This window comes from Caretta caretta, chromosome 20 (genome assembly GCF_965140235.1).
Source record: "Caretta caretta isolate rCarCar2 chromosome 20, rCarCar1.hap1, whole genome shotgun sequence".
NCBI lineage: Eukaryota > Metazoa > Chordata > Testudines > Cheloniidae > Caretta > Caretta caretta.
Window position 1 is genome coordinate 3,704,750 of NC_134225.1, and position 22,970 is coordinate 3,727,719.

Genomic DNA, 22,970 nt, shown 5'->3' on the forward strand with positions numbered 1-22,970 from the left:
GTGCAGAGAACGGGACCCCTCAGCTGGGTCCATTCTGGGGGGCAGTGAGCCAGACAACCACGTCTGCACTTCACTCCATGTCCCAGCCAGCCCCAAACTGAAACCCCCTCCAGCCCCTCCTCCCCTGGGCTTTGTTCCTTTCCCGGGCCAGGAGGTCACCTGATTCCTTTGTTCTCCAACCCTTTAGCTCCCACCTTGCAGGGGGGAAGGGCCCAGGCCATCAGTTGCCAGGAAACAGGGTGTCGGCCATTCTCTGTGTCCAGACCCCTGCACACACCTGCCCTCTAGGGCTCTGCAGTGATCATACACCCTTACCCCACCACCCAGACACTCAAGAACTGCCTAGGGGAAACTGAGGCACCCCACACTATTCAGAGGAACCATTAAGAACAGTCCCACTTCGTCACATCTCTCCCCCCTTTGATATTGAACTGAGCAAGGTCACTTTAGCCAGTGACCTGGGGAAGTTCAAAGCCACCAATGTTCCCATGAATGCCCCAGCATCTCTCCCGTTCCTTGGTAGGAGTTACACCAGGCCCTTCCAGTGTCACGCCCTCCCTTAGGTTGGGGGTGGTCGATAGCACTCACAGGCTGCATGTGGGAAGGTTTATGCGGCCCGTGCCCTTTGGCCACCCCCAAAACCCCAGGGGGTCAAACTGCGATTGGGTCTTCTCCCCAACAAGCTGGCCAAACACAGCCACTTGTTTATAGGACTGTTTAACTTTCTTAACTGCTTTCACTCCATCTGAGACCTTCTCAAAGCTCTCCACACTGGATCTTTCAACAGGAAAGTCAGTGGATCCATTCAGAACAGAAAATTTCTGGCTGTTAGGACCTGAAACACTCTTGATTAAATCACTTTCACACCCTTCAGTGGCAGTAAACTGCTTGCAAAGACTCCATGAGGATTCCTTTCCCGAGGGCTTTTCTATGCAACAATTCACCCCTCAGCCAGATGTTCTGGTTTAACTTGGATTTAAACTTGGAGAGTGGTCAGTTTAGATGAGCTATTACCAGCAGGAGAGTGAGTTTGTGTGTGTATGGGGGTGGGGGGGATGTGAGAAAACCTGGATGTATGCAGGAAATAGCCCGACTTGATTATGTAAAGAGTTGTCACTTTGGATGGGCTAGCACCAGCAGGAGAGTGAATTTGTGTGGGGGGGTGGAGGGTGAGAAAACCTGGATTTGTGCTGGAAATGGCCCACCTGTTGATCACTTTAGATAAGCTATTACCAGCAGGACAGTGGGGTGGGAGGAGGTATTGTTTCATATTCTCTGTGTGTATATAAAGTCTGCTGCAGTTTCCACGGTATGCATCCGATGAAGTGAGCTGTAGCTCACGAAAGCTCATGCTCAAATAAATTGGTTAGTCTCTAAGGTGCCACAAGTCCTCCTTTTCTTTTTGCTCTTACCCTCTTTACCTAGGGCTTGCTCTAGAGGAACACTTTCCTGAGCAACAACAGATCTTTCTGGGTCTCACTCAAATCCAGAATTACCTCTGGCCCATCCGGCGGATTCCTACACAATCCCCTTTCAGGAAAACTGACAGACTTCCTAGATAGAAGATCAGAAGCATTCTCCTTCCCTTTGCCACACACAAGTTCAGGAATCTTTTCCTTCTTGCTGCAGGTTTCCACACCCTCAGTCGGTAACACAATCACATCACCTTCATGCTCTCCTTGTGCCCTGGCTAGGATCTCACCCTGATTAGACAGAGTTGCGACACCCTTTCCCAACAACACACTAGCTACAGGCAAAATACAAGCACCCGAATTGCCTGGTCTCTGGGATTTTGCATAGACACTAACTGGATGCAACCTAATTACAGGGCCATTCTCCTGAGCAGACCCAAACTTTGGACCCTTCCCTTCCTGGGCTTTAGCTGAATCCAGAACCAACTCTGAGACAACTGCACGACCCTCAGTCATCACAGGCTGAAAGGCCCCTTCTGTCTGCTCCACGGACAAAGAAGAGCCGGACACACTTTCTCCTCTCCCAGACCCACAGCTTGGGATCTCATTCCCCTTGTCCCAGCACACAGGGCTGGTCACAGACAACTGCTTGGAGACCAGGGTAGCTCCCTTCATAGGCAAGTCAATACCCCTGACAGACACAGGCACGTTTCCTTCCCTGTCACACTTCTCCACCCAGCTAACAGGTAAGGTCCAGGGACACTCATCTTCCACCCTCCTCGCCTTCCCACCCTGCTGACTAGACACAGCCGTCAGCTCACAAGGCTGCCTAGGCTCATCCAAACTTTCCTTACCAAGCACCTTGCCACTCCCCACAGATCCCCTGCCCTGCCTGTGTCTCCCCCCACTCAGCTGGGGTCTCAGCTCCCACTATGCTCAGCGCTGCCCTTGCTGTCCCAGTGGGGGTAGGCAGCGAGCTCCCTGCTTTCCTCACTGCATCAGAGCCAGCGTGAGCCCCCTGAGCCCCCTCTCCGGTGTGCAAGGGGGCGGGGAGCATCTCTCTGTCTGCCCAGCCCCAGGGGTCTGGTTACAGGCAGACAGGTAGCTGAGCCTAGCCGCTCCTCCCCCCTGCCAGCCAGGTCATCTGCATTTTCACTGACCATTTCCCTCTCCGCAGATTGGTTCCCTGGATTCAAATTCAAACCCTTGGCCATTACAGGAGCAGGGCCTGGATCCTGTCCCAAAGAGACAAAGTCACCCCCTAACAGGGTCTCGCAGCTGGTATCCTGGAGAACCCCAATGACCAGCCAGCCCCACCCCTCCTGGGTCTGCACAGGGATCTGGGCCATAGGCAGGGCGAGGGGCTTCATCCCTGGGACCCTCACACAGCCCCTCGGTATCTGAGGCTGCACCACCCAGGGCCTGACAACAGTTCTCTCTGTCCCAGGATCTCGCCACCCCAGGAATGTCTCCCCATTGACCATCACCTTCCACACAGACATATAGGTTGGGGTCAGGAGTGGGAGCCTGTCCACCTCCCCACCCATCTGGCTGACGGAGTCTATGGCCTTGGGACCCAGCAAGGGAGCTAGACACCGGGGCTTTTCCGCAGGGTCCCCCTGGTTCAAATCGCCAGCCTGCTCAAAGGCAGTGAGGTGGCATCCACATCCCCCCCTCCTTAACCAGGGGCAGCAATTTAATCTCAAGGTTCCCTGCGGAACTGGCCCCCCGGGATCTATCCCCACTCACCCCTGGGAGGTCCCCTAGGCCTCTCCGCTCCCCCACCGCCAGCTCATGCTGCTGCTGCTTCTGCAGCTCTTTCTCGGGCTCTCGCTGTCTCCCACGGTCCTCTCGCTCTCTCGCACTCAGCTCCAATCCCGTCTGTCTTCAATCCCCCGATGGGGAACCCGATCGTGAAGACCCCCGTCTGGTCGGGGACAGGAGTCTTGGGGGTGCCTGGCTCCCGCTTCAGCTGCTCCCAGATCCTGCTATAGCCCCAGTTGGGGTCAGGAATCTGTTCCTTAGAGCGGTCATCCTCCTCCAGCTGCACGATTAACTCTGCTTTGGTGAACTTTCCAACGCTCAACCCTCTCTTTCTGCACAGGGTTACAATGTCCTTCTTCAGGAGACGGTGACAGGCCGTCACTCCGCTCTTCCCAAGTTGTTGTGGACTCACAGGCCTGTGTGCTCTCAGCTCCCCACGGTTTCCAGGTAGAACCCCTCGTGTGCCAGCCCTTCTCGAGGTCACCACCTCTTTGCCAGGGTCAAGCGGCAGACTCCTCCACCCCTGGGACCGCTCGCTGCAATCCCCAGGGGAACCCTGTTACTGCAAAAGTCATTCTCTCTGGTCACACACTCCCAGGGGTTAACCACCCCCTGAAACCGTCTCTCTCTGAATCTTCAGCAGCACGCCTGGTCCCCGTCAATCCCCCTTCGTTTTACTGATCCCAAGTCACTTACTGCAGGAAGTGCCATCCACGGGGTGCAGTACATCCCACCTCTGCCACCAGTTGTCACGGGGTCCCTGGGCAATGCTCTGGAACTGCTCCTCACGAAGCCAGGCAGGTCTCTGGGGAAGTCTCCTTTCTGTGATCAGACTGTCTGCAGGACACACAGCTTCCACCTTCCTGGGTCTGACCCCAGAGCCTTCAGCATCCTCTGCCCCTCCATGCGCTTCCCCAGCGAGTCCGCCCAGGTGGGGTCCTGGGGGGGCCAGAGGGTCCTGCCCCCCCAACTTTGCAGCCAGACGGGACTCTCAGCCAGCCAGTAAAACAGAAGGTTTATTAGACGACAGGAACATGGTCTAACACAGAGCTTGCAGGTGCAGAGAACAGGACCCCTCAGCTCGGTCCATTCTGGGGGGCAGTGAGCCAGACAACCACGTCTGCCCTTCACTCATCATCCCCAGCCAGCCCCAAACTGAAACTCTCTCCAGCCCCCCTCCTCTGGGCTTTGTCCCTTTCCCGGGCCAGGAGGGCACCGGATTCTTTTGTTCTCCAACCCTTTAGCTCTCACCTTGCAGGGGGGAAGGGCCCAGGCCATCAGTTGCCAGGAAACAGGGTGTCGGCCATTCTCTGTGTCCAGACCCCTGCACACACCTGCCCTCTAGGGCTCTGCAATGATCATACACCCTTATCCCACCCCCTAGAGACTTGAGAACTGCCTAGGGGAAACTGAGGCACCCCCACACTATTCAGAAGAAACATTAAGAACAGTCCCACTTCGTCACACCCCCTCCCCCGCAGCAAATCACAGCATAGAGACTGGGGGGCTCCCTGGGCCGATGGCCATTTACTGCCCGGCCCCGGGCTCGTGAGTCCAGACAGATGGTGCCCTGGGCACGCACAGACCCGGCAGGGCAGGGGCTCCGATCCGGCCCCAGGGCGGGGCACAGGCTGGCTCAGGGGGGTGGGGAACGGGCCACGGGGCCTTTCCCTGCTCGGGGACGCCGGCTCCCATGCAGGGTCTCCATGGTCCGACGCCTGGGGGTGAGACGGGGCCATTGTCCTTGGCTGCGCTGAGCCCAGTGTGGGCTAGGCGGCGGTCCTGATCCTGGGCAGGGGTTCGGGGCCCGGGCCCCAGGCCCGGCCAGGGGCTCAGTTGGCGCCAGGGGCCGGGAAGATGCGCTGGAAGTCGGAGAGCAGCAGTTCCACGGCCTGGTTCTGGTGGACCATGTCCACGGCCATGCTGGCCAGCTCCTTCTCGGGACGCAGCAGCGTGGGGCCGAAGACGATGCCGATGTTCTGCCGGGTCATGCGGTTCACTTCGGCGTACTCCATCACCCTGGGGGGCGGCAGAGAGGGGCCTCAATCCCGCCCCACAGCCCCCCGTGTCTGCCAAGGCCCCACAATCCCACCCCACAGCCCCCCACAGCCACTGGGGCCCTCCAATCCTGCCCCGCAGCCCCCTGTGTCTGCCAGGCGCCTCAATCCCGACCCACGGCCACCAGGGCCCCTCAGTCCCGACCCACAGCTCCCCATGGCCACTGGGGCCCTCCAATCCTGACCCGCAGCGCCCCATGTCTGCCAGGGCCCCCCAATCCCAACCCACAGCCCCTGGGACCTTCCAATCCCGACCCGCAGCCCCCCATGTCTGCCACGGCCCCCCCAATCCCGACCCACAGCCCCCCATGGCCACTTGGTCCCCCAATCCCGACCCGCAGCCCCCCATGTCCGCCGGGCCCCTCAATCCCGACCCACGGCCACCGGGGCCCCTCAATCCCGACCCACAGCCCTCCACGGCCACTGTGGCCCTCCAATCCCGACCTGGGGCCCCCAATCCCTATCCACAGCCTCCATGGCCGCCGTGGCCCCTCAATCCTGACCCACGGACCCCCCCGGCCACTGGGGCCCCTCGATCCTGAACCCACTGCCCCCCACCAGCCACTGGTACCCCCCAATCCCCACCCGCAGTCCCCCATGTTTGCTGGGGCCCCTCAATCCTGACCCACTGCCCCCCATATCTGCTGGAACCCTCCAATCCTGACCCGCTGCCCCCCATGCCCGCCGGGGCCCCCCAGTCCCAACCCTCTGCCCCTCATGTCCACCGGTTTCCTTCAACCCCGACCCGCTTCCCTCCACGGCTGCTGGGGCCCCTCAATCCCAACCTGCAGGCCCTGGCTCTGCTCCCCACCCTGGGGATATTTGACCCCCCTGGATTTCCCAGCCCCCCACTTACTTGCGGAGGTGGGCCAGGATGTAGCGCAGCGTGGCGTAGTTAGGTGGGGGCAGGCTCTGGACCAGTTCGGCCAGGCGCTGCACCCGCTCGGCACCGGCCGGGAGCTCTGTGGGAAGAAGCGACGTGGCTCTGCAGCTGGACGAGATGGGGGCACGGGGGCCCCAGGGCTGCCCCCACCCCGGAGTCTGTGGGCACTGGCTGCGCGGGGAGGGGGAGCTGCCAGTGACTCAGGTAGCCTGGGCCCCTGAGGTTGGGGGGCCCACAACGGGGGGTGGAGCCACTCAGGGCATCAGCCAGCCCCACCTCCCCTGCCCCTGCCTGGCATTGGGGCATGGGGTAGGCGGCACACGGGAGACCCCATGGTGAGGGGCGCTGGCCACAGGGGAAGCCCCGCAGGGAGGGGCTGGGCACAGGGGAAACCCCGCAGGGAGGGGCTGGGCACAGGGGAAGCCCCGCGGGGGGAGGGGCTGAGCACAGAGGAAACCCAGCGATGGGGCTGGGCACAGGGGAAGCCCCGCAGGGAGGGGCTGGGCACAGGGGAAGCCCCGCTGGGGGGAGGGGTTGGGCGCAGGGAAAGCCCTGTGGAGGACGGCTGGGGGGGGGGGGGTGGCAGGTCCTTACTGACGGCAGCCACGAAGGCGTCGAAGAGGGCGAAGGGCACCAGGGGCTCGGGCAACTCGCGGAAGAAGAGCTTGAGGGCGCCGGTCACCACGTGGACGTCGTCCCACTCGGGGTCCGCCAGGCTCAGCCGCTCCTCTGGGGGACACGGGCGGGTCAACCCTGGGGGGTGCAGCGTGGGGGGGCACCACGAGGGGTGCAGGGCCGGGCCCGGCTGAGCTGGAGAGACCGAGCCAGCCCCATGGGTAGCACGTGCCCAGAGTGTGGAATATGGGGGCCACTGCACCCCCCCACCCACTGCACCCCTAGGTCATGGACACCCCCAGGTCCCCCTCACACACTGTGCTCCCCCGGCCACGGGCACCCCCATGTCGAAAGCCCCCGCGCCCCCTGAGCACAGCGTGACCCGCTGGCAATGCCAGGCACCCCACAGGAGGAGGGGACGCGTGCATGGTGCCCACCCGGCCCGGCTCTACCTTGGCACGGCTGCTCCGGGAAGACATAGCGTCCGTCCGAGGTCACTGCCCGCTCTGCAAAAGAACACGCCCATCACGACCCCACCCTGGCTGGCAGCCCCACGGGCCGAGGTTATGGGGATGTGGGGCACTGCAGCCCCAGGGCAAAGGCCAAGGGCCATGGTGAGGGGCAGCCACCTCCCTGCAGGGAGCAGCTTCTAGGGCAGCTGCCCACCCCCCACCCCCACCCCAGCCCCGGGCTCAGACGCTCACCCCGGTCGACGGCAAAACGCAGCTTCTGGATCACGGCCAGGTTCCCACTCACCCGGTAGATCCCGTCCGCATCGAGGCCTGCTGGGGCCAGGGAGGGAGGGGTGAGATCCTGCTTGGGGCAGTTATGACCCCCGCCACCCCCACGGAACCCCATGTGCCCCCTGCCTGCCCCCCGCCCCTGCTCACAGCTCTGGGTGCTCCCCACCCACCCCTCAGACCCTGTTCAGGGCTCCATGTGGCGCCCCACGTGCCCCTGCTCAGAGCTCCGTATGCCCCCTGCCCCCCCCCCCCCCGAGCTCCCTCCGGGTACTCCTCACCCAGCCCCCAAACGCTGTTTGGAGCCCCATGTGTCCCCTGCCCCCCCCATCTCGCTCAGAGTTCCGTGTGCCCCCCCGCCTACAACTCCGTTTGGAGCGGGCGTGCCTACCCCAGGCCCTGCTCGGAGCCCCGTGTTCCCCCCCACCTGCCCCAGGCCCCGCTTGGAGGTCTCATGGGGGAGCATGCCTGCCCCCCGTCTGAGGTCTCTTCCCCCTCCCCAGGTGCTGGTGGCGCTGGCTGGGCACTGGGACACCCCGCATGGGGGGCCCACGCAGAAAGACACCCCCGAATGGCAGGTCGGGCTCTGCCCCAGGGAGGGAGGGGCTCCACGCTGGGGGGGCCTGGCATGCCGGGCACCTGCCCGCGGGGCTCCTACCTCTCTTCTCCACAGCCTCAACGCAGAGCCGGACAAAGCGGGGCACTGTGTCTTTCTCCCGCTGGCACAGGGCGTCCAGCCGGCAGCCAAAGACCTGGTCTGGAGAGAGGACAGGGGTGGGCGCCAGGCTGGATCAAGGGCCCTCAGGGGGGCAGAAACAGCCTGGGGGGGCCTGCGCTCACCTCAAGGGCTGCCCAGCCCGTCCCTTTGCCCCACCAGGGCTGTGGACAGAGCTGCAATCCCAGCAGCTGGCCACTGGGGGTGCTGGGGGCACCAAGTTTGGGGGGGGTGAAAAGGGGAGGCTGGGGGGGCTGAGAACAGGGTCCAGCAGGGGAGGGAGGCCGGGCTGAGTGAGGGGAGGGGCAGTTTTTACAAATATGCAGATTGCCTTATTAAATAATTTGCATCTAATGTCCCCTAAGGCCATGCAATCCTGTATCAACAGGAGTGGTACATAGCATACGGGGTCCCCACCTTGATTGAGCCCCTTCTTCTGCGACTTCTGCCATGGTGGGAGAGCAGGGGGTGGGTTACAGAGGGGCTGGGGGAGATGAGGAGCAGGGGGTGGGGGTGTTGTGGGGGTGCAGGGGATGGGGGAGATGGGGTGGAGGTATGGAGCAGGGGGTGGGGAAGGGGTACCGGGGATGGAGTGTGGGGAGTTGTGACAAAGTGGGACTGTTCTTAATGATTCCTCTGAATACCGTAGGGGTGCCTCCGTTTCCCCCATGCATTTCTTAAGTCTCTAGATGGTGGGATAAGGGGGTGTGATTGTTGCAGAGCAAAGGGCCAAGGTCCACAAATGGCGACACTCTGTCTCCTGGCAACTGATGGCCTGGGCCCTTCCCCCCTGCAAGGTGAGAGCTGAAGGGTTGGAGAACAAAGGAATCCGGTGACCTCCTGGCCCAGGAAAGGGACAAAGCCCAGAGGGGGGGGGGCTAGAGAGAGTTTCAGTTTGGGGGCTGGCTGGGACACGGAGTGAAGGGGAGTGAAGGGCAGACGTGGTGGTCTGGCTCACTGCCCCCCAAAATGGACCCGGCTGAGGGGTCTGGTTCTCTGCACCTACAAGCTCTGCTTTAGGCCATGTTCCTGTCATCTAATAAACCTTCTGTTTTCCTGGCTGGCTGAGAGTCCCGTCTGACTGCGGAGTTGGGGGGCAGGACCCTCTGGCTTCCCCAGGACCCCACCTGAGCGGACTCGCTGTGAGAAGCACAGGGAGGGGCAGAGGAGGCTGAATGCTCCGAGGTCAGACCCAGGAAGGTGGAAGCCGGGGGAGCTGTGTGTCCTGCAGACAGGCTGCTCCCAGAGAGGAAACTTCCCCAGAGTCCTGCCTGGCTTCGTGGGGAGCCGTCCCAGAGCATCACCCGGGGACTCCGTGACAGGGGTGCAGGGAATGGGGTACAGGGAGATGGGGAGCAGGGAATGGGGGGCAGGGGGTGCAATGGGGGAGGGGGGTCTCCACCTTGGATGATCCCCTTCTCCTGCAGGCACTGCAGTGGTGGGTCAGGGGGTGCAGGGGGAATGGGGGACAGGGAGCAGGGGGGATAGTAGGCAGGTGGATGGAGGAGATGGGGTGGAGGTATGGAGCAGGGGAAGGGGTACAGGGGAGCGGGTGCAGGGAATTATGGGGCGATGGGATACAGGGGGGTGGGGGGCAGGGGGTCCCCACCTCGGATGAGCCCCTTCTCCTGCAGGCTCTGCAGCGGGGGGCGTTTGACGATGAAGCGCCGGAGTTTGCTCTTGACCCGCTTCCTCTCGGTGCTGTCCGGGCGGCAGGTGGAACCTGGAGGGGGGCAGAGGGGGGGTGAAGCAGCCAACGAGCCCTCCAGGCCCGTCGCCCCTCCCCCAGCGCCAAGGCCAGCCCCGTCCCCCCCTGCGGCGGGCACCTACCGGAGGATTTCCAGCTGTCCTTTGGCCTCAGCCCGTCGTCCTCCTCATCCCCGCTCAGCTCCCCCAGCTCGGAGCTGCCGGCCCGGCGCAGCACGTAGCCCGGCTCGTCCAGGGGGTTCTCCCGGTCCTGGGGCGCAGGGGGACACGTCAGGCAGGGGAGCAGCCAATGGGGGGGGGGCAATGCGACGGGGGATGGGAACCACTCCCAGCCACACAAGGGGATGGAGGGGGAGGGGCAGTGTGCTGGGCATTCCCCACATTCGGGGCAACCCAGGGCTGGGACAGCAGGTCAGGCCAGAGGGGCAGAGCCCAGGGCTGGGCTGGCAGGGGCTGCGGGTCGGGAGTGAGGGGCACCGGCAGAGCTAGGGGGGCAGAGCCCAGGGGCTGCGGGTCGGGAGTGAGGGGCACTGGCAGAGCTGGGAGGGCAGAGCCCCGGGCTGGGCTGGCAGGGGGCTGCGGGTCGGGAGTGAGGGGCACCAGCAGAGCTGGGTGGGGGGAGCCCCGGGCTGGGCTAGCAGGGGCTGCGGGTCAGGAGTGAGGGGCACTGGCAGAGCTGGGGGGGCAGAGCCCCGGGCTGGGCTGGCAGGGGCTGCGGGTTGGGAGTGAGGGGCACCGGCAGAGCTGGGGGGGCAGAGCCCAGGGGCTGCGGGTCGGGAGTGAGGGGCACCAGCAGAGCTGGGTGGGGGGAGCCCCGGGCTGGGCTAGCAGGGGCTGCAGGTCGGGAGTGAGGGGCACTGGCAAAGCAGGGGGGAGGTCAGCAGGGGGCAACTCCTTTATCCCCTCCTGTCCCCAGGTTTCCCATGGGTGGGGGCCCCCAATACCGAGGCCTGGGCCGCGTTAACCCTTTGCCCGCTGGCACTCACCAGCCTACGGATGACGCCCTTGATAGTCTGGTGCCACTCCTGGATCTCGGCCTCGCTGTCCGACTGCAGCAGGAACTCGTTGCCAGTCACTGTGCGGAGCTGCCGGGGGGACACGGGCAGGTCAGGGGGCCGGGCAGGGGCAGGCCCCCCCCCCCGCAAGGCCCCCTGTGGGGAGAGGGGGCTGGTCTAGAGGCAGGTCAGGGGCCAGGCAGGGACGCCCAGACTCTGCAGGGCCTGGGGGGGCATCTGGCGCCTGGGGGGACAAGAAGCCACCCCCCCATGGGCAGTTGAGGAGAGCATCTCCCAGGCTGCTCTGGGGACAGGGACCGTGGGGTGCAGGGGTCCAGGAGCCCCGGAGCTCAGCGGTGGGGCCAGGGTGGGACACTGGGTGCCGGGGGAGGTTCTGGGTCCCTGGGGGGGAGTGTTGCTGGGTCCATGGGGTGGTTGCTGGGTCCCTGGGGGGGCATTGCAGGGTACCAGGGGAGGTTCTGGGTCCCTGGGGGGTGTGTGGCTGGGAGCCGGGAGGGTTCTGGATCCCTGGGGGGGTTCTGGGTCCCTGGGGGGTGTTGCTGGAAGCTGGGGGGGGTTCTGAGTCCCTGGGGGGGCATTGCAGGGTACCAGAGAAGGTTCTGGGTCCCTGGGGGGGGACATTGAAGGGTGCCAGGGAAGGTTCTGGGTCCCTGGGGGGTGTTGCTGGGAGCCGGGGGGGTTCTGGGTCCCTGGGAGGCGTGACTGGGAGCTGGGGGGGCATTGCAGGGTGCCAGGGGAGGTTCTGGGTCCCTGGGAGGCGTGGCTGGGACCCAGGGGGGGTTGCTGGGTCCCTGGGGGGGCATCGAAGGGTGCCAGGGAAGGTTCTGGGACCCTGGGGGGCGTTGCTGGGAGCTGGGGGCGGTTCTGGGTCCTTGGGGGGGCGTGGCCGGGAGCCGGGGCTCCCCCCACACTCACGTGGATGACGTTCTTCTTGCTGGACATGTCTCGTGCCCGTTCCAGCACCGCGCCCCGCAGGTCCACGCTGCTCTCAGGCCTGCTGCTGGCGGGTCTCTGGGGGGCGAGGGGAGGGGGCGTCAGGGCCGCAGCCACGGGCATCGCTCAGCCATGGGGCTGCTGGGGGGGGCCCTGGGCCTTGAGTACCCCCTGGGCTGCAGCATGGGCTCGCACAGGCGGGGCCTGGGGGGCAGCGCAGTCCCTCCCCAGGCAGCTCCCATCTCCTGGGGTCTGGGACAGGTGTGACACCCCCCCCGTCCCCACTCACCCCCCCCCAGCCCCCCACTCACCCAGCTGGTGTGGGCCGGGCCCTTGAGATCCTTGTAGAAGACGAGGCTGTTCCCAGCCAGCACCACCCAGGAGATGCCCCAGCTCTTCCTGCCAGAGAGAGGGGGCTGAGCCCAGCTGGGACAGTCCCCAGGAGCCCCCCCGCCCCTTGCTGCCCGGGAACTTCCCACCCCCCGGGAGCCCCAGCTCCCCCCCGCCATGCCCTGAACTCCCCCTTCCTTGGGCCCCGAGGTTCAGCTGAGAAAGGCCCCTTTGTCCCTTCATGCCCAGGACGTCCCTTGTCCAAACCCCTGGGCTGTGAGAGGCCGAGCGGCTCCCCGCGCCCCGCCGGAGAGGGGGAGCCACGGCGAGGCCCCCGCCACAGGGACCCCACCTCCTGTCTCCCCCCCGCCGCCTCTCCCCGCCACAGGGATTCCCCCTCCTGCCCCCCTGGGTGCCTCCCCCCACCACAGGGACCCCCCCTCCTGCCACCCCAGGATGCCTCCCCCTGTCACAGGGACCCCCCCTCCTGCCCTCTAGGATGCCTCCCCCCACCACAGGGACCCCCCTCCTGCTCCCCCAGGACATCTCCCCCCCACCACAGGGACCCCCCCGTCTCCCCCAGGATGTCTCCCCCCACCACAGGGATCCCCCCTCCTGCCCCCCCAGGATGCCTGACACTTGCTGCAGGGACCTCCCCCACCACCACCACGTACCTGAGTTTCCGGCCCCCCTCTGCAATCTTGGTTTTGTTCAGCTGCCCAGCCTTCTCCACCTCCTGCCGTGGGGAGAGTTGTCAGCCCCCTGACCCCTCACAGCCCCTGCCCCCCACAGCCCCTGACCCCCACTCCCTCCCTCTCCTCCACAGCCCCCTGCTCAACCCCACCCCTCACCCCCCACAGCCCTGTCCCCCACTCCCTCCCCCAGACCTGCCCAGGCCAGTGCCCCCTGGCCTGAACCACACGGTGGGGGACCCAGGCTGCAGCCAGCTCTTGGGAATCGAATCCGTTTGGGGGTGACCAAGGGGATGGGGGGCAGGGCCCATTCACACACACCCCGGCCTTGGGAGCTGCTGGCTGGGAGTTTCCTGTGCAGTCAGCACATGGGGGGCCCAGGGGAGCAGGAGGGGGCTGGGGATTAACTCACATGGGGTAAGTCAGAGGGGTGAGGGGGGCAGCCCCCGGGGGAAGTGGTGGGGGGACCGGTCCCCACCCAGTCCTCAAAGCTGGGCTGGGAGCGATTCCTGCGGTGAGACACCTGCAGAAAGAGTGAGAGAGCAGGGGAGATGGTCACTGCCTCCCAACTCCCTGCCCCCCCACCCAGCCCCCGAACACCCTGCCCCCACCTACCGGCCCCCCAACTCCCTGCCCCCCCACCCAGCCCCCCAATACCCTGGCCCCCAACAACCAGCCCCCCACACCCTGCCTCCCTACCCTTCCCCCAACAACCAGCCCCCACAACCTTCCCCCCACCATGCCCCCCAATACCCCCCACTCTGCCCCCCACCATGCCTCCTGAATACCTTGCCCCCCACACCCTGCCCTGAACACTCTGCCCCCCAACATCCTGCCTCCTGAAAGAGGATGCGGGATTTGCATGGGGCTCCCCCCCCGAACGCTAACCCAGCCCCCCCCACGCGGCCCCGGCCCCCTGCGGGCATCTCACCTTGGGCACACGGGATTCCGGCAAGATCATGGATTTGGTGTAGCCGAGCCGGCCGGCCTGGACGCCGTCCCCGCCCTGCGTCAGCGTCTCCCCCGGGTCGGCGGCTGCCGGGGGCTCGGGGCTCAGAGCCTCCACGGGGAGCAAACTCTGCACGGGAGAGGGGAGCGAGTCAGGGAGTGCCCCCCAACCCACAGCATGGTGATGCCCCTCACTCCCGAACCGCAGCCCCCTGCTAGCCCAGCCCCGCCCCCCACCAGCTCTGCCGGGGCCCCTCCTGACCTGCACTGCTCCTGGTACTGTGTTCCTGGGACACTGTCGTAGCAGGAGACTCCTGGGTTCTGCCCACGGCCCACCCAGCTCCCTCCCCTCCCTGGCGTGCTTCATTAGAGCAATTAGTGCTCAGCTATCTCAGGCACCTGGCGGGCAGCCCGGGTGCTTGGCTAAGCCAGGCCAGGGCACAGGAGGCCGGGCAGTACACCAGTCCAGGGGGACAATGGGGCAGCCCACCCCCCCCGTCTCCCTACCATCTCCCGGTGGCGCCGTGGAGGTTTCCAAGACTTGTCGCCCGTCTCCCGGTTGTAGAAGTAGCTGCGGCCGGTGCTGGGGTCGAGGTGGCGCTCCCAGGTGTCCAGCACCTGCAGCGGGGGGCCGCTGGGGTTGGGGGGCTCCCCCCGCACCTGCTTTATCTCCTCCAGGTTGCAGTAAATCGGGGGCTCCTCCATGGTGGCTCCAGAGGGTGGACCCTGCAGGGCATGAGGCGGGGGGCACTGGTTACTGTCAAGGCTGCTGCCCCCAGGGGCTACAGGGAACCCCCCACTCCAATGTCAGAGTTGGGGGTGCACAGTCAGAGAGAATCCAGCCTGCTTGGGGGCAGAGGGTCCAAAGTTCCTCACAGAGCCCCAAGGAGGGGCTGTGGGTCAGGAGCGAGGGGCACCGGCAGAGTTGGGGGGCCAGAGGGAGCCTGGCAACTGGTAGCAGGGCCCCCTCCTCTGCAAGGATCAGCTGGAGGTGCTGGGACAGACCAGGTGACCCTGCTGGCTCGGAAAAGAGACAAAGCCCGGGGGGGAAGGGGTGTCGGGGGGGTGGGCAGCTGGAAGGGGTCTGTCTCCTGGGTTGGGACATGGTGGGAGGGCCCTGGGCTCTGGCTCCCCCCCCAGATGCACTTTGCTGAGAGTCCCTGGTAGGTGCTAACCAGCTCCGTCTTACGCTGGGTCCCCGGCGACTAACAACCCGTCTGCGTCACCCGCTGGCTGGGAGTCACTGCCGGCTGCGGGTGGGGGGCAGGGCCCTTGGGGGGGGGTGTCAGGCTCCCCCGGGGGGGCCTCGCTGCGGGGAGCTCACGGGGTGACTGAGCCGGCTCCTTGCCCGGGGGGAGTGAGCCCCGAGGGGAGACCCCTCCCCAGAGTCCTGGCCAGCTTCATCCAGAGCAGGTGCTGAGCACCGAGCCTGGGACCCCGCGACACATGGTCCCGCCCAGCCCCCCGCCCTCCCCCGGCTCTGGGCGAAGCCGAGAAACTCTTGCTTAGGCAAGGTTTGGAACGGTTTCCCCAGAGCGGCTTGGAACAATGCCAGGGGCGCTGAGCCGCCCGTCAGCTGGTGCCCCCTGCCCCCTGCCCCCTCCTGAGCCCCCGGCTCCCTACCCCTTGCTGTGCCTGCTCCACCCTGCCACTTCCTGTGCCCCCCACTGTCCCCACCCCCATACCCCAGGCCCCCTCGTCCCTGCTCAGCCCCTCTGTCCCCTATCCTGTGCCTCTCTGCACCCGGTTCCCTCCCCGCAGTGCCCTTCCTCCCGCCCCATGACCATCTCCTCTCCCTCCTGCCCCCCCGCTGCCCGCCCTCCCCCCAAGTCCCACGCGGACACTCACCCCTTGCTGCTGCTGCTCAGCCCGTCAGTCTGCCCCCCCCTTCCCGGGGGGGCAGCTGAGCACTCAGCCCCTGCCCCCAGCAGTAGCTGGGCCTGTAGCTCTTGGGGAGCTGAGCCTGAAGTGTTGCTCCAGGCCGCAAGCCATGGGGCAGCCCCTCCCACAGCTCACCCCACATCCTGCGGGTTAGCACAGCCCCTGCACCTACACTTCCCTCCCTGTGGTCAGAGAGAGGAAGAAAGAGGAAGGCGGGTGGGTGGGATGGGGGAGGCTCCTACATGAACCCAAGGCCAGGGCCAGGCACCAGGGAGCCCAGGGCTGGGCTAGCAGGGGGCTGGGGGTCGGGAGTGAGGGGCCCCTGCAGAGGTGGAGGAGTAGCGCTGGGATAGCAGGGGGCTGCCCACGTGCTGTGGGACTTCTCCAGCCCTGCCCCGGCTGCTCTGGGTGGGTGATGTGGAGAAGGGAGGGGCAGGGCGGGGGAGCCAGATGCATACACCCCACCCTTGCCCCTCCCCCAGGAGGCCATACTTACCCCAGGGGGGCTGGCCCCCTGCCGCACCGGCTCCGGGCACCGCTCTTGCTGGCATCTGGGGACGGGCGCGTCACTGCCGGGGCTCTGGGCCAGGCCGGTGGCGCTGATGCTCCTGCTGACGGGGTGGGTCGGGCCGAGCTGGGGGCCGGGGTCCCAGGCTGGCAGGCTCAGGCTGTGGCAGGAGTAGTGGCCAGGCGGGGCTGGGCAGCTGGACAGGTCCTGGAGGGATCGGTACCGTGGCTGCAGGCCTGGCAAGGGGAGAGAGCAACTGGGTCAGAGCCCCTGTTGTGCTGGAGGGCAGCAGCGGGAGGGGAGGGCACGTCTTGGCTTGTGAACAGCACCTGGGGCTGACAGAGGGTCCCCCACCGCTCAGCTGAGAGCCTGGATGCAGCCTCCCCACCCCCCAGCTCCAGGCATGATCCCACTGGCCCCCTGGCTTCACAGCTCATCCGACAGATACCTCCCCTAGCGCCCCCTCCTGAGCCCCCCCACCCCGCTCCCTGCAGCCCAGCGCCCCCCGCTGAGCCCCCCCACTCCCTGCAGCCCAGTACCCCCTGCTGAGTCCCCCCCCACTCCCTGCAGCCCAACACCCCCTGCTGAGCCCCCACACCCGCTCCCTGCAGCCCAGCGCCCCCTTGTGACAAAGCAGGACTGTTCTTAATGTTTCCTCTGAATAGTGTGGGGGTGCCTCAGTTTCCCCTAGGCAGTTCTTAAGTATCTAGGTGGGGGGGTAAGGGTGTATGATCATTGCAGAGCCCTAGAGGGCAGGTGTGTGCAGGGGTCTGGACACAGAGAATGGCCGACACCCTGTTTCCTGGCAACTGATGGCCTGGGCCCTTCCCCCCTGCAAGGTGAGAGCTAAAGGGTTGGAGAACAAAGGAATCAGGTGACCACCTGGCCCGGGAAACGGACAAAGCCCAGAGGAGGGGGGGCTGGAGGGAGTTTCAGTTTGGGGCTGGCTGGAGAAGGGCAGACGTGGTTGTCTGGCTCACTGCCCCCCGGAATGGACCCGGCTGAGGGGTCCTGTTCTCTGCACCTACAAGCTCTGTTTTAGACCATGTTCCTGTCGTCTAATAAACCTTCTGTTTTCCTGGCTGGCTGAGAGTCACGTCTGACTGCGGAGTTGGGGGGCAGGACCCTCTGGCCCCCCCGGGACCCCGCCTGAGCGGACTCGCTGTGGGAAGCGCACGGAGGGGCAGAGGATGCTGAATGCTCCGAGGTCAGAGCCAGGAAGGTGGAGCCGGGGGAGCTGTGTGTCCTGCAGACAGGCTGCTCCCGGAGAGGAGACTTCCCCAGAGTCCTGCCTGGCTTTGTAGGGAGCAGACCCAGAGCATCGCCCAGAGACTCCGTGACACCCCTGCTGACCCCCCCCCACATACTCCCTGCAGCACAGTGCCCCTTAGCACCACCCTGGGGCACTGGTGTCAGCGCTGACTGCCAGGGGAGAGCCCCCTGCCCCGCTCCATGTAGCACAGAGCCCCCCAGCGCCACACTGGGGCCAGCCCTGACTGCCAGGAGACAGCGACTCCTGCTGAACCCCCTGTGACAAAGCAAGAATTTTGTAACATTTCCATGAAGCCTGTGTGTGCCTCAGTTTCCCCCTGTGCTGCCCTGTTCCCCAAAGGGCTGTTTGCTCCCAGGGCAGGCAAAGAAGTGGAGGTATGGGTGGCGCCCAGGGCCTTAATCCCAGGAGCAGTTGAGAAGACAATGCCCATCCAATTACCCAGACACTGATACCTAGCAACAAAGGACAGAGATCTGGGTCCCGCCTGTCCGCAGTGGGGCTGAGCAGCAGCTCCAGAGAGAGGTGAGGTGGGGGAGAAGGGCTGGCTACTGGGGGGAGGGGGCTCTGAGCAAGGAGCTTGGGCGGAGGGAGAGTCAGAGCTGGAACAAGGGGGTTCCCCACAGCCTGGCTGGGTGCTCGGCTGCCCAGAGCTTTCGTCCCTCGGCACTAGCCCAAGGCTTCCCGGGCCAGGTTCCAGGTGACATACACCTGGCTGCCTGGCCCCGCTGTGCGAGCTCCCCTGCAGCTGCCGGGCGAGGGGTACTGAGCCCTCAGAGCGGACAAGTCGCCCTCAGGGGTCTGTCTCGCTGGCGGAGCTCCTGGCGGGGCACAGGGGGGCTGACAGCCAGGGGTCCTGTCTAAAGAGGCGGAGAAGCCGCGTGGGAGATCCTGGAGGGAGAGCGAGACCCCGAGGGGGTCTGGGTCCTCCCAGAGACCGGTCCAAAGCTGGGGCTGTAGCCCCGATCCTGTGGATCTGTGACACCCCCAGCCCGGTCCCTGCAGCCCATAACCCCTCGTGCCATGCTGGGAGGGGAGAGAGCCCCCTGCTGAGCCCTCACCCGGCTCCCTGCCAGACACTCACCCGGGGATGGGTGCTGCCCGGTGCCAGCGGCTGCGAGCAGCGTGGCACTCAGCCACGGGCCACCCTCCACGCGAGGGCCCACCTCCGCCACGTAGGTGGCCGGCACAAAGATGGGCCGTGCCCTCCGGGGATCGCTGAGCCGCCGCACCTGCCACCAGTCCTCATTGGTCTTGTGGAGCAGCAGGAAGCACTCGCCTTCAGCGATGGCCACCTGGCGCCCGTCCTCCGCCTCGTACTGGTAGTCGTAGAGGGCTCGCAGCGCCACGGCCGAGGAGGAGCCTGGCGAGGGGCTGGCCCGGCGCCAGGACCGGCCTTCCAGCCGCCACCGCCCTGACAGCATCTCAGCGAGGGGGAGAGCGGCTGGCCGCCTTGTGCGCGCCACGAGCCCAGCCCAGCCGGGGTCCAGCACCGTCATCTGGAAGGAGAAGGCAGGGGACCAGGCTGAGACACGAGGCGTCGGCCCCAATGGCACGGGGGAAGGGGGACCAGCTGGCTCGGGATGTGGGGAACGGGGGCTTTCCCTTCTGGACGCACGGTGCTGGTGCGTGCCCAGGCAACCTGGCCTGCTCCTCCCGCTGGCTCCAGACCTCCTTGCTTCAGGCCCGCTGCTGGACTGGCAGGGGCAGCCCCCATGGGGGCGCTGTGGAGACTGGGACATGGCTGCTTGCCCTGCCCCCCCAAGAGAACATGTCCAAGCCAGGGCTCAGTGCCCTGGTAGCGGCCAGCGGGTGAGGCCACGTGGCTACAGGAAGCCCAGATGCTGCTACAACAGGAAGCCAGCCAGCTCTGCGGCTTTCCAGCCAGTGGCTCATCGCAGACGGCCACATACAGCTCAGGGTGACTGGCTCTGCCAAGGGCGGGGGGGGGGCAGGGCCTCCGCATGTCTCCCCTTCCCTGGCCAGGCAGCCTTGGGCAGAGGCCCCAGAGCCCAAACCAGCAACTGTATGGTGGAGACACAGCCCTGGGGATCCCCCCCATCCCCTGGGTAACTCCCACATTTCCCCCGGGGTGGGACATTGAGATTCAGATTCCCGTATGGGGGGCATCTTTCAGGCCCCTTCCTCCCCCCATCTGCCCCGGGGATGGAGGTGGAGCCGAGAACTGGCATGGCAAGGGGGCTCGGCCCATGGGTCCGTTCCACGTACCCAGAGTCACGGGGCCTACACGGGGCTGGGCAGGGGAGGGGGCCAGCTGCTAGCTGAACTGAAGGAGAGGACGTGGCCAGGAGGGACTTCAGGCCCCGGGATGGGCTGGGCTGGAGGTGTTGGGGCGGCGCACAGGGACTCACCACCGCCAGGGTGCTGCCATGGGGCTGGCCTGCAGAACCTGGGGAGGAGAAGGAGAAAAGCAGGCACTGAAGGGTTAATGGTCTCCGGGCACCAGGGCGCTGAGCCGGGTGCATGTGTCACCAAGGGGCGAAGGCCGGGGCTGCGCTTACAAAGCTGGCATCCCTGCCAGCCCAGGTGCTCAAAGCCCTGTCAGCAGGTCAGCCTCACCCCACTGACAGAGTGGGAACCTGGGGCACAGGGTGTGGGGGGATGCCTCCAAGGCAGAGTTACCAGCAGAGCCAGGGGTGGAATCCAGGAGTCCTGACGCCCAGCTCCCCCGCTCTAACCACTAGATCCCCCCTCCCCTCTCAGAGCTGGGGATGGAACCCAGGAGTCCTGGCTCCTGATTGCCCATTCTGCATGTGACCATGGGGAGGGGGAGCCAGATACAGCATGCCTGTTGGGGTCTCCAGCGGCGGGACTGTTGTTTGCTCTGCCCCGCGCGGGACCAGTCCACGCCCTCCCCTGTGCAGCCAAGAACCAAGGTGCCAGTTGGTACCTTGGAGGAGAATTAAGGACTGGAGTGACTGGCCAGGGGCCGGGTGGGGGTATGTGTGTGTTCTTGGTGCCCCTCTCTGAGATGCTCTGGCTGGGTGGAGGAGCAGCTGGGGGGGATTCTCTGGTCTTGGAGTTAGGGACCCCGAAAAGGCAGCCACTGGCCCAGCCTCACTCCCCTCCCCCTCCCCCCCGCCCTCAAGGCAGCACAAAGGACCTGGTTTTAATTGTTTTCTTATAGTCACCCCCCCGCCGGCGCGCAGAGCACAGGTACCGCATTTCCGCTCGGTGACGGGCACCGGCTTCCTGTGAGCCGAGCTGCTGCGTGAGCAGAGTGAGTCTCTGTCTCCAGTGCCCTGGGGCGCAACCCCCGCTCAGCACAGATGGGAAGGAGGGAACTGGGGGGGGGGGGGAGGGGAGACCCATGTGGAATAAAACAGTCGTGAGAGGAGAGTCCCATTCCCTCTGACCCACCTCCCTGCGGGGGGGCCTCATCAGACTCCACCGCACCCCCAGACCAAACCTCAATTTGACATGATGCAGCTAGCTCTGGGTGGTGCCCCTACATTGCAGGCAGCGATGAGGATTAACAGCCCTTCAAGCCTCTGCATCCCCCAGGCCCTCTTGCTTCTTTATCACTGATTCCAAAATATGCCATGCCCCCCCCCACACCGCTTGGCCAGGGGGCTATTCCCCGGAGACCCCTTCAATCGAGTCACTTTGGGGGAGTGCATCTGACAGCCAAGCCTCGGTCAATTACCCCCCTCCTCTGTTCAGTTCTGTCCTTTCCCCTCACCCCGAAGCTGCGTGTTCTGAAATGGACTCTCCTTGGCACATCGCCGGTTAAACAGGACCCTCGGCCCGCGCGCAAAACCCGAAAACGCAGCCCCTGCGGCTGAGGCGCTGAGCAAACAGCAGCCAAATCCAACGGGAGGTGCAGGGAGGCCTCGGACAATCAGAGACGCACCAAGTGAGAGGGAGGGAGGCTGCTGTGAGGATGGGATATAGGGCAATGATCCAGGAGATCAGGGTTCCTCTGCCGCTGACTCGCTGGTGACCTTGGGCAAGTCATTTCATCTACCCCGTGCCTCAGTTTCTCCATCCGGGAAATGGGGATCCGCGGCTCCCACAAACAACACACCTGGATTTTCCTCCTTCTCTCTCTTACCAAGTGCGAGCCCCCTCATTTGCCGATGGGCGCTGGGTGTTGGGAAGCCTGGGGCCTCGTCCTAGGGCTGCCACTTCTGAGGTACAAAAACATGGGACAGGCGGGGTGATCCTGAGCCCCTAAAACTGGACAGCCGGCAGCGTGAGCCACGCAAGGACCCTTGCACATTTCCCAAGACAACTACCTCCAGAAATGGCCCCTCCTGGGAAAATCTGGACAGATGGCAGCTCTGCCTAGTCCACCCCTTTCGACCGTTCCCAGGAGTATAGAGTCCCACCTCCCACCCCTCTGTTTTATTCTCCGTCCCTGCAGCCAGGACAGCCGGGGTTAGACTGGGTGGCTCCCCCAGATGTTGTTTTGAAAGCTGCATTTCCTTGCGGGCCGGGGGCGGTGTGGAGACAGACAACATGTGGTTTGAATCGCCTGCTCAGCACCTTTCCTCTTGCAAAGTTGTGCCTCTGACAACCTACAGTCGTGCGTGGCCCCAGCCCGGCAGTGGCCCTGTGTGGTTCCAGCCAGATGATGGCCGTGCGTGGCCCCAACCCGGCGGTGGCCGTGCGTGGCCCCAGCCCGGCAGTGGCCGTGCATGGTTCCAGACAGATGATGGCCATGTGTGGCCCCAGCCCGGCGGTGGCTCTCGGCACGTGTATGGGATGCCCAGGTAACAGTACCTGTGTTGCTTCGACAGGGGTTTTCTCACTGACGTATGCTCTAGGGGGGAGCCTTGCAGAGATGCCCCCCTCCCCATGTCTCTTTCTAGGGGGTCCCATGGCTCTGAGCAGCATCTCACAAGCACTTCAGCCCTAGCACGGCGGGCAGCCTGCGACTGGTGAGCCCCCCGCCAGCGCCAGGAGCTCGGGTACCTTCTCCCTGGCGAAGAGGCTGGGCAGAAAAGTCCTTCCCCACCCCATTAGGCCCCTTACCTGGCCGCTCACTGTTCAGTCGCTCCCCACACCGGAGCAGGGACCTCCTGCAACTTTGCTGGCGGCTTCTCAGCAGCCGCTGCCAGAGGAGGAGGGTCCTGGGACAGCTCGGCCCACGTCAGCAGCTGCAGTCACACCTCCCTGGCCCGCCGTGTGACAGGCAGCCAGGGCTGGGCTGGGGGCGCCAGGGCTCCTGGGCTCTATTCCTGGTTGTGAGAGGGGAGCGGGACCTAGTGGATGAGAGCGGTGAGAGGGGCTGGGTGTCAGGACTCCTGGGTTCTATTCCTGGTTGTGGGAGGGGAGCGGGACCTAGTGGATGAGAGCGGTGAGAGGGCCTGGGTGTCAGGACTCCTGGGTTCTATTCCTGGTTGTGGGAGGGGAGCGGGACCTAGTGGATGAGAGCGGTGAGCGGGGCTGGGTGTCAGGACTCCTGGGTTCTATTCCTGGTTGTGGGAGGGGAGCGGGACCTAGTGGATGAGAGCGGTGAGCGGGGCTGGGTGT

General features: G+C 65.1%; 1 protein-coding gene across 7 annotated transcripts; it reads right to left on the reverse strand.

The window, feature by feature from the left end:
* Positions 1-4,179: 4,179 nt before the first annotated feature.
* ARHGAP9 (Rho GTPase activating protein 9) lies at positions 4,180-22,548 on the reverse strand. 7 transcript variants are annotated; one of them, XM_075121587.1, is made up of 20 exons: positions 22,470-22,548; positions 21,547-21,622; positions 19,844-19,881; positions 18,556-18,970; positions 16,190-16,437; positions 14,320-14,538; positions 13,796-13,942; positions 13,277-13,387; positions 12,847-12,908; positions 12,154-12,241; positions 11,825-11,920; positions 10,880-10,978; positions 10,017-10,143; positions 9,796-9,909; positions 8,130-8,228; positions 7,436-7,516; positions 7,184-7,237; positions 6,711-6,845; positions 6,090-6,195; positions 4,180-5,195 (listed from the first exon to the last, which is right to left on the reverse strand). In XM_075121587.1, exons 2-20 carry the CDS (start codon positions 21,563-21,565, stop codon positions 5,009-5,011), a joined length of 2,445 nt encoding a protein of 814 aa, XP_074977688.1. In that variant the 5' UTR covers positions 21,566-21,622; positions 22,470-22,548; the 3' UTR covers positions 4,180-5,008. The 7 variants fall into 7 exon arrangements, with proteins under 7 accessions (XP_074977688.1, XP_074977687.1, XP_074977685.1 ...); XM_075121586.1 differs by having other exon boundaries at positions 7,436-7,513; positions 21,520-21,622; XM_075121584.1 differs by having other exon boundaries at positions 21,520-21,622.
* Positions 22,549-22,970: the final 422 nt, after the last annotated feature.

Coding starts and splice junctions, on each gene's coding strand:
- ARHGAP9 (XM_075121584.1), bottom strand. CDS start 21,565: ATGAGGGGGCTCGCACTTGGTAAGAGAGAGAAGGAGGAAAATCCAG. Junction 14,539..16,189: donor AGGGGGCCAGCCCCCCTGGG/GTAAGTATGGCC, acceptor CATGCCCTGCAG/GGTCCACCCTCTGGAGCCAC. Junction 13,943..14,319: donor CACGGCGCCACCGGGAGATG/GTAGGGAGACGG, acceptor TCTCCCGTGCAG/AGTTTGCTCCCCGTGGAGGC.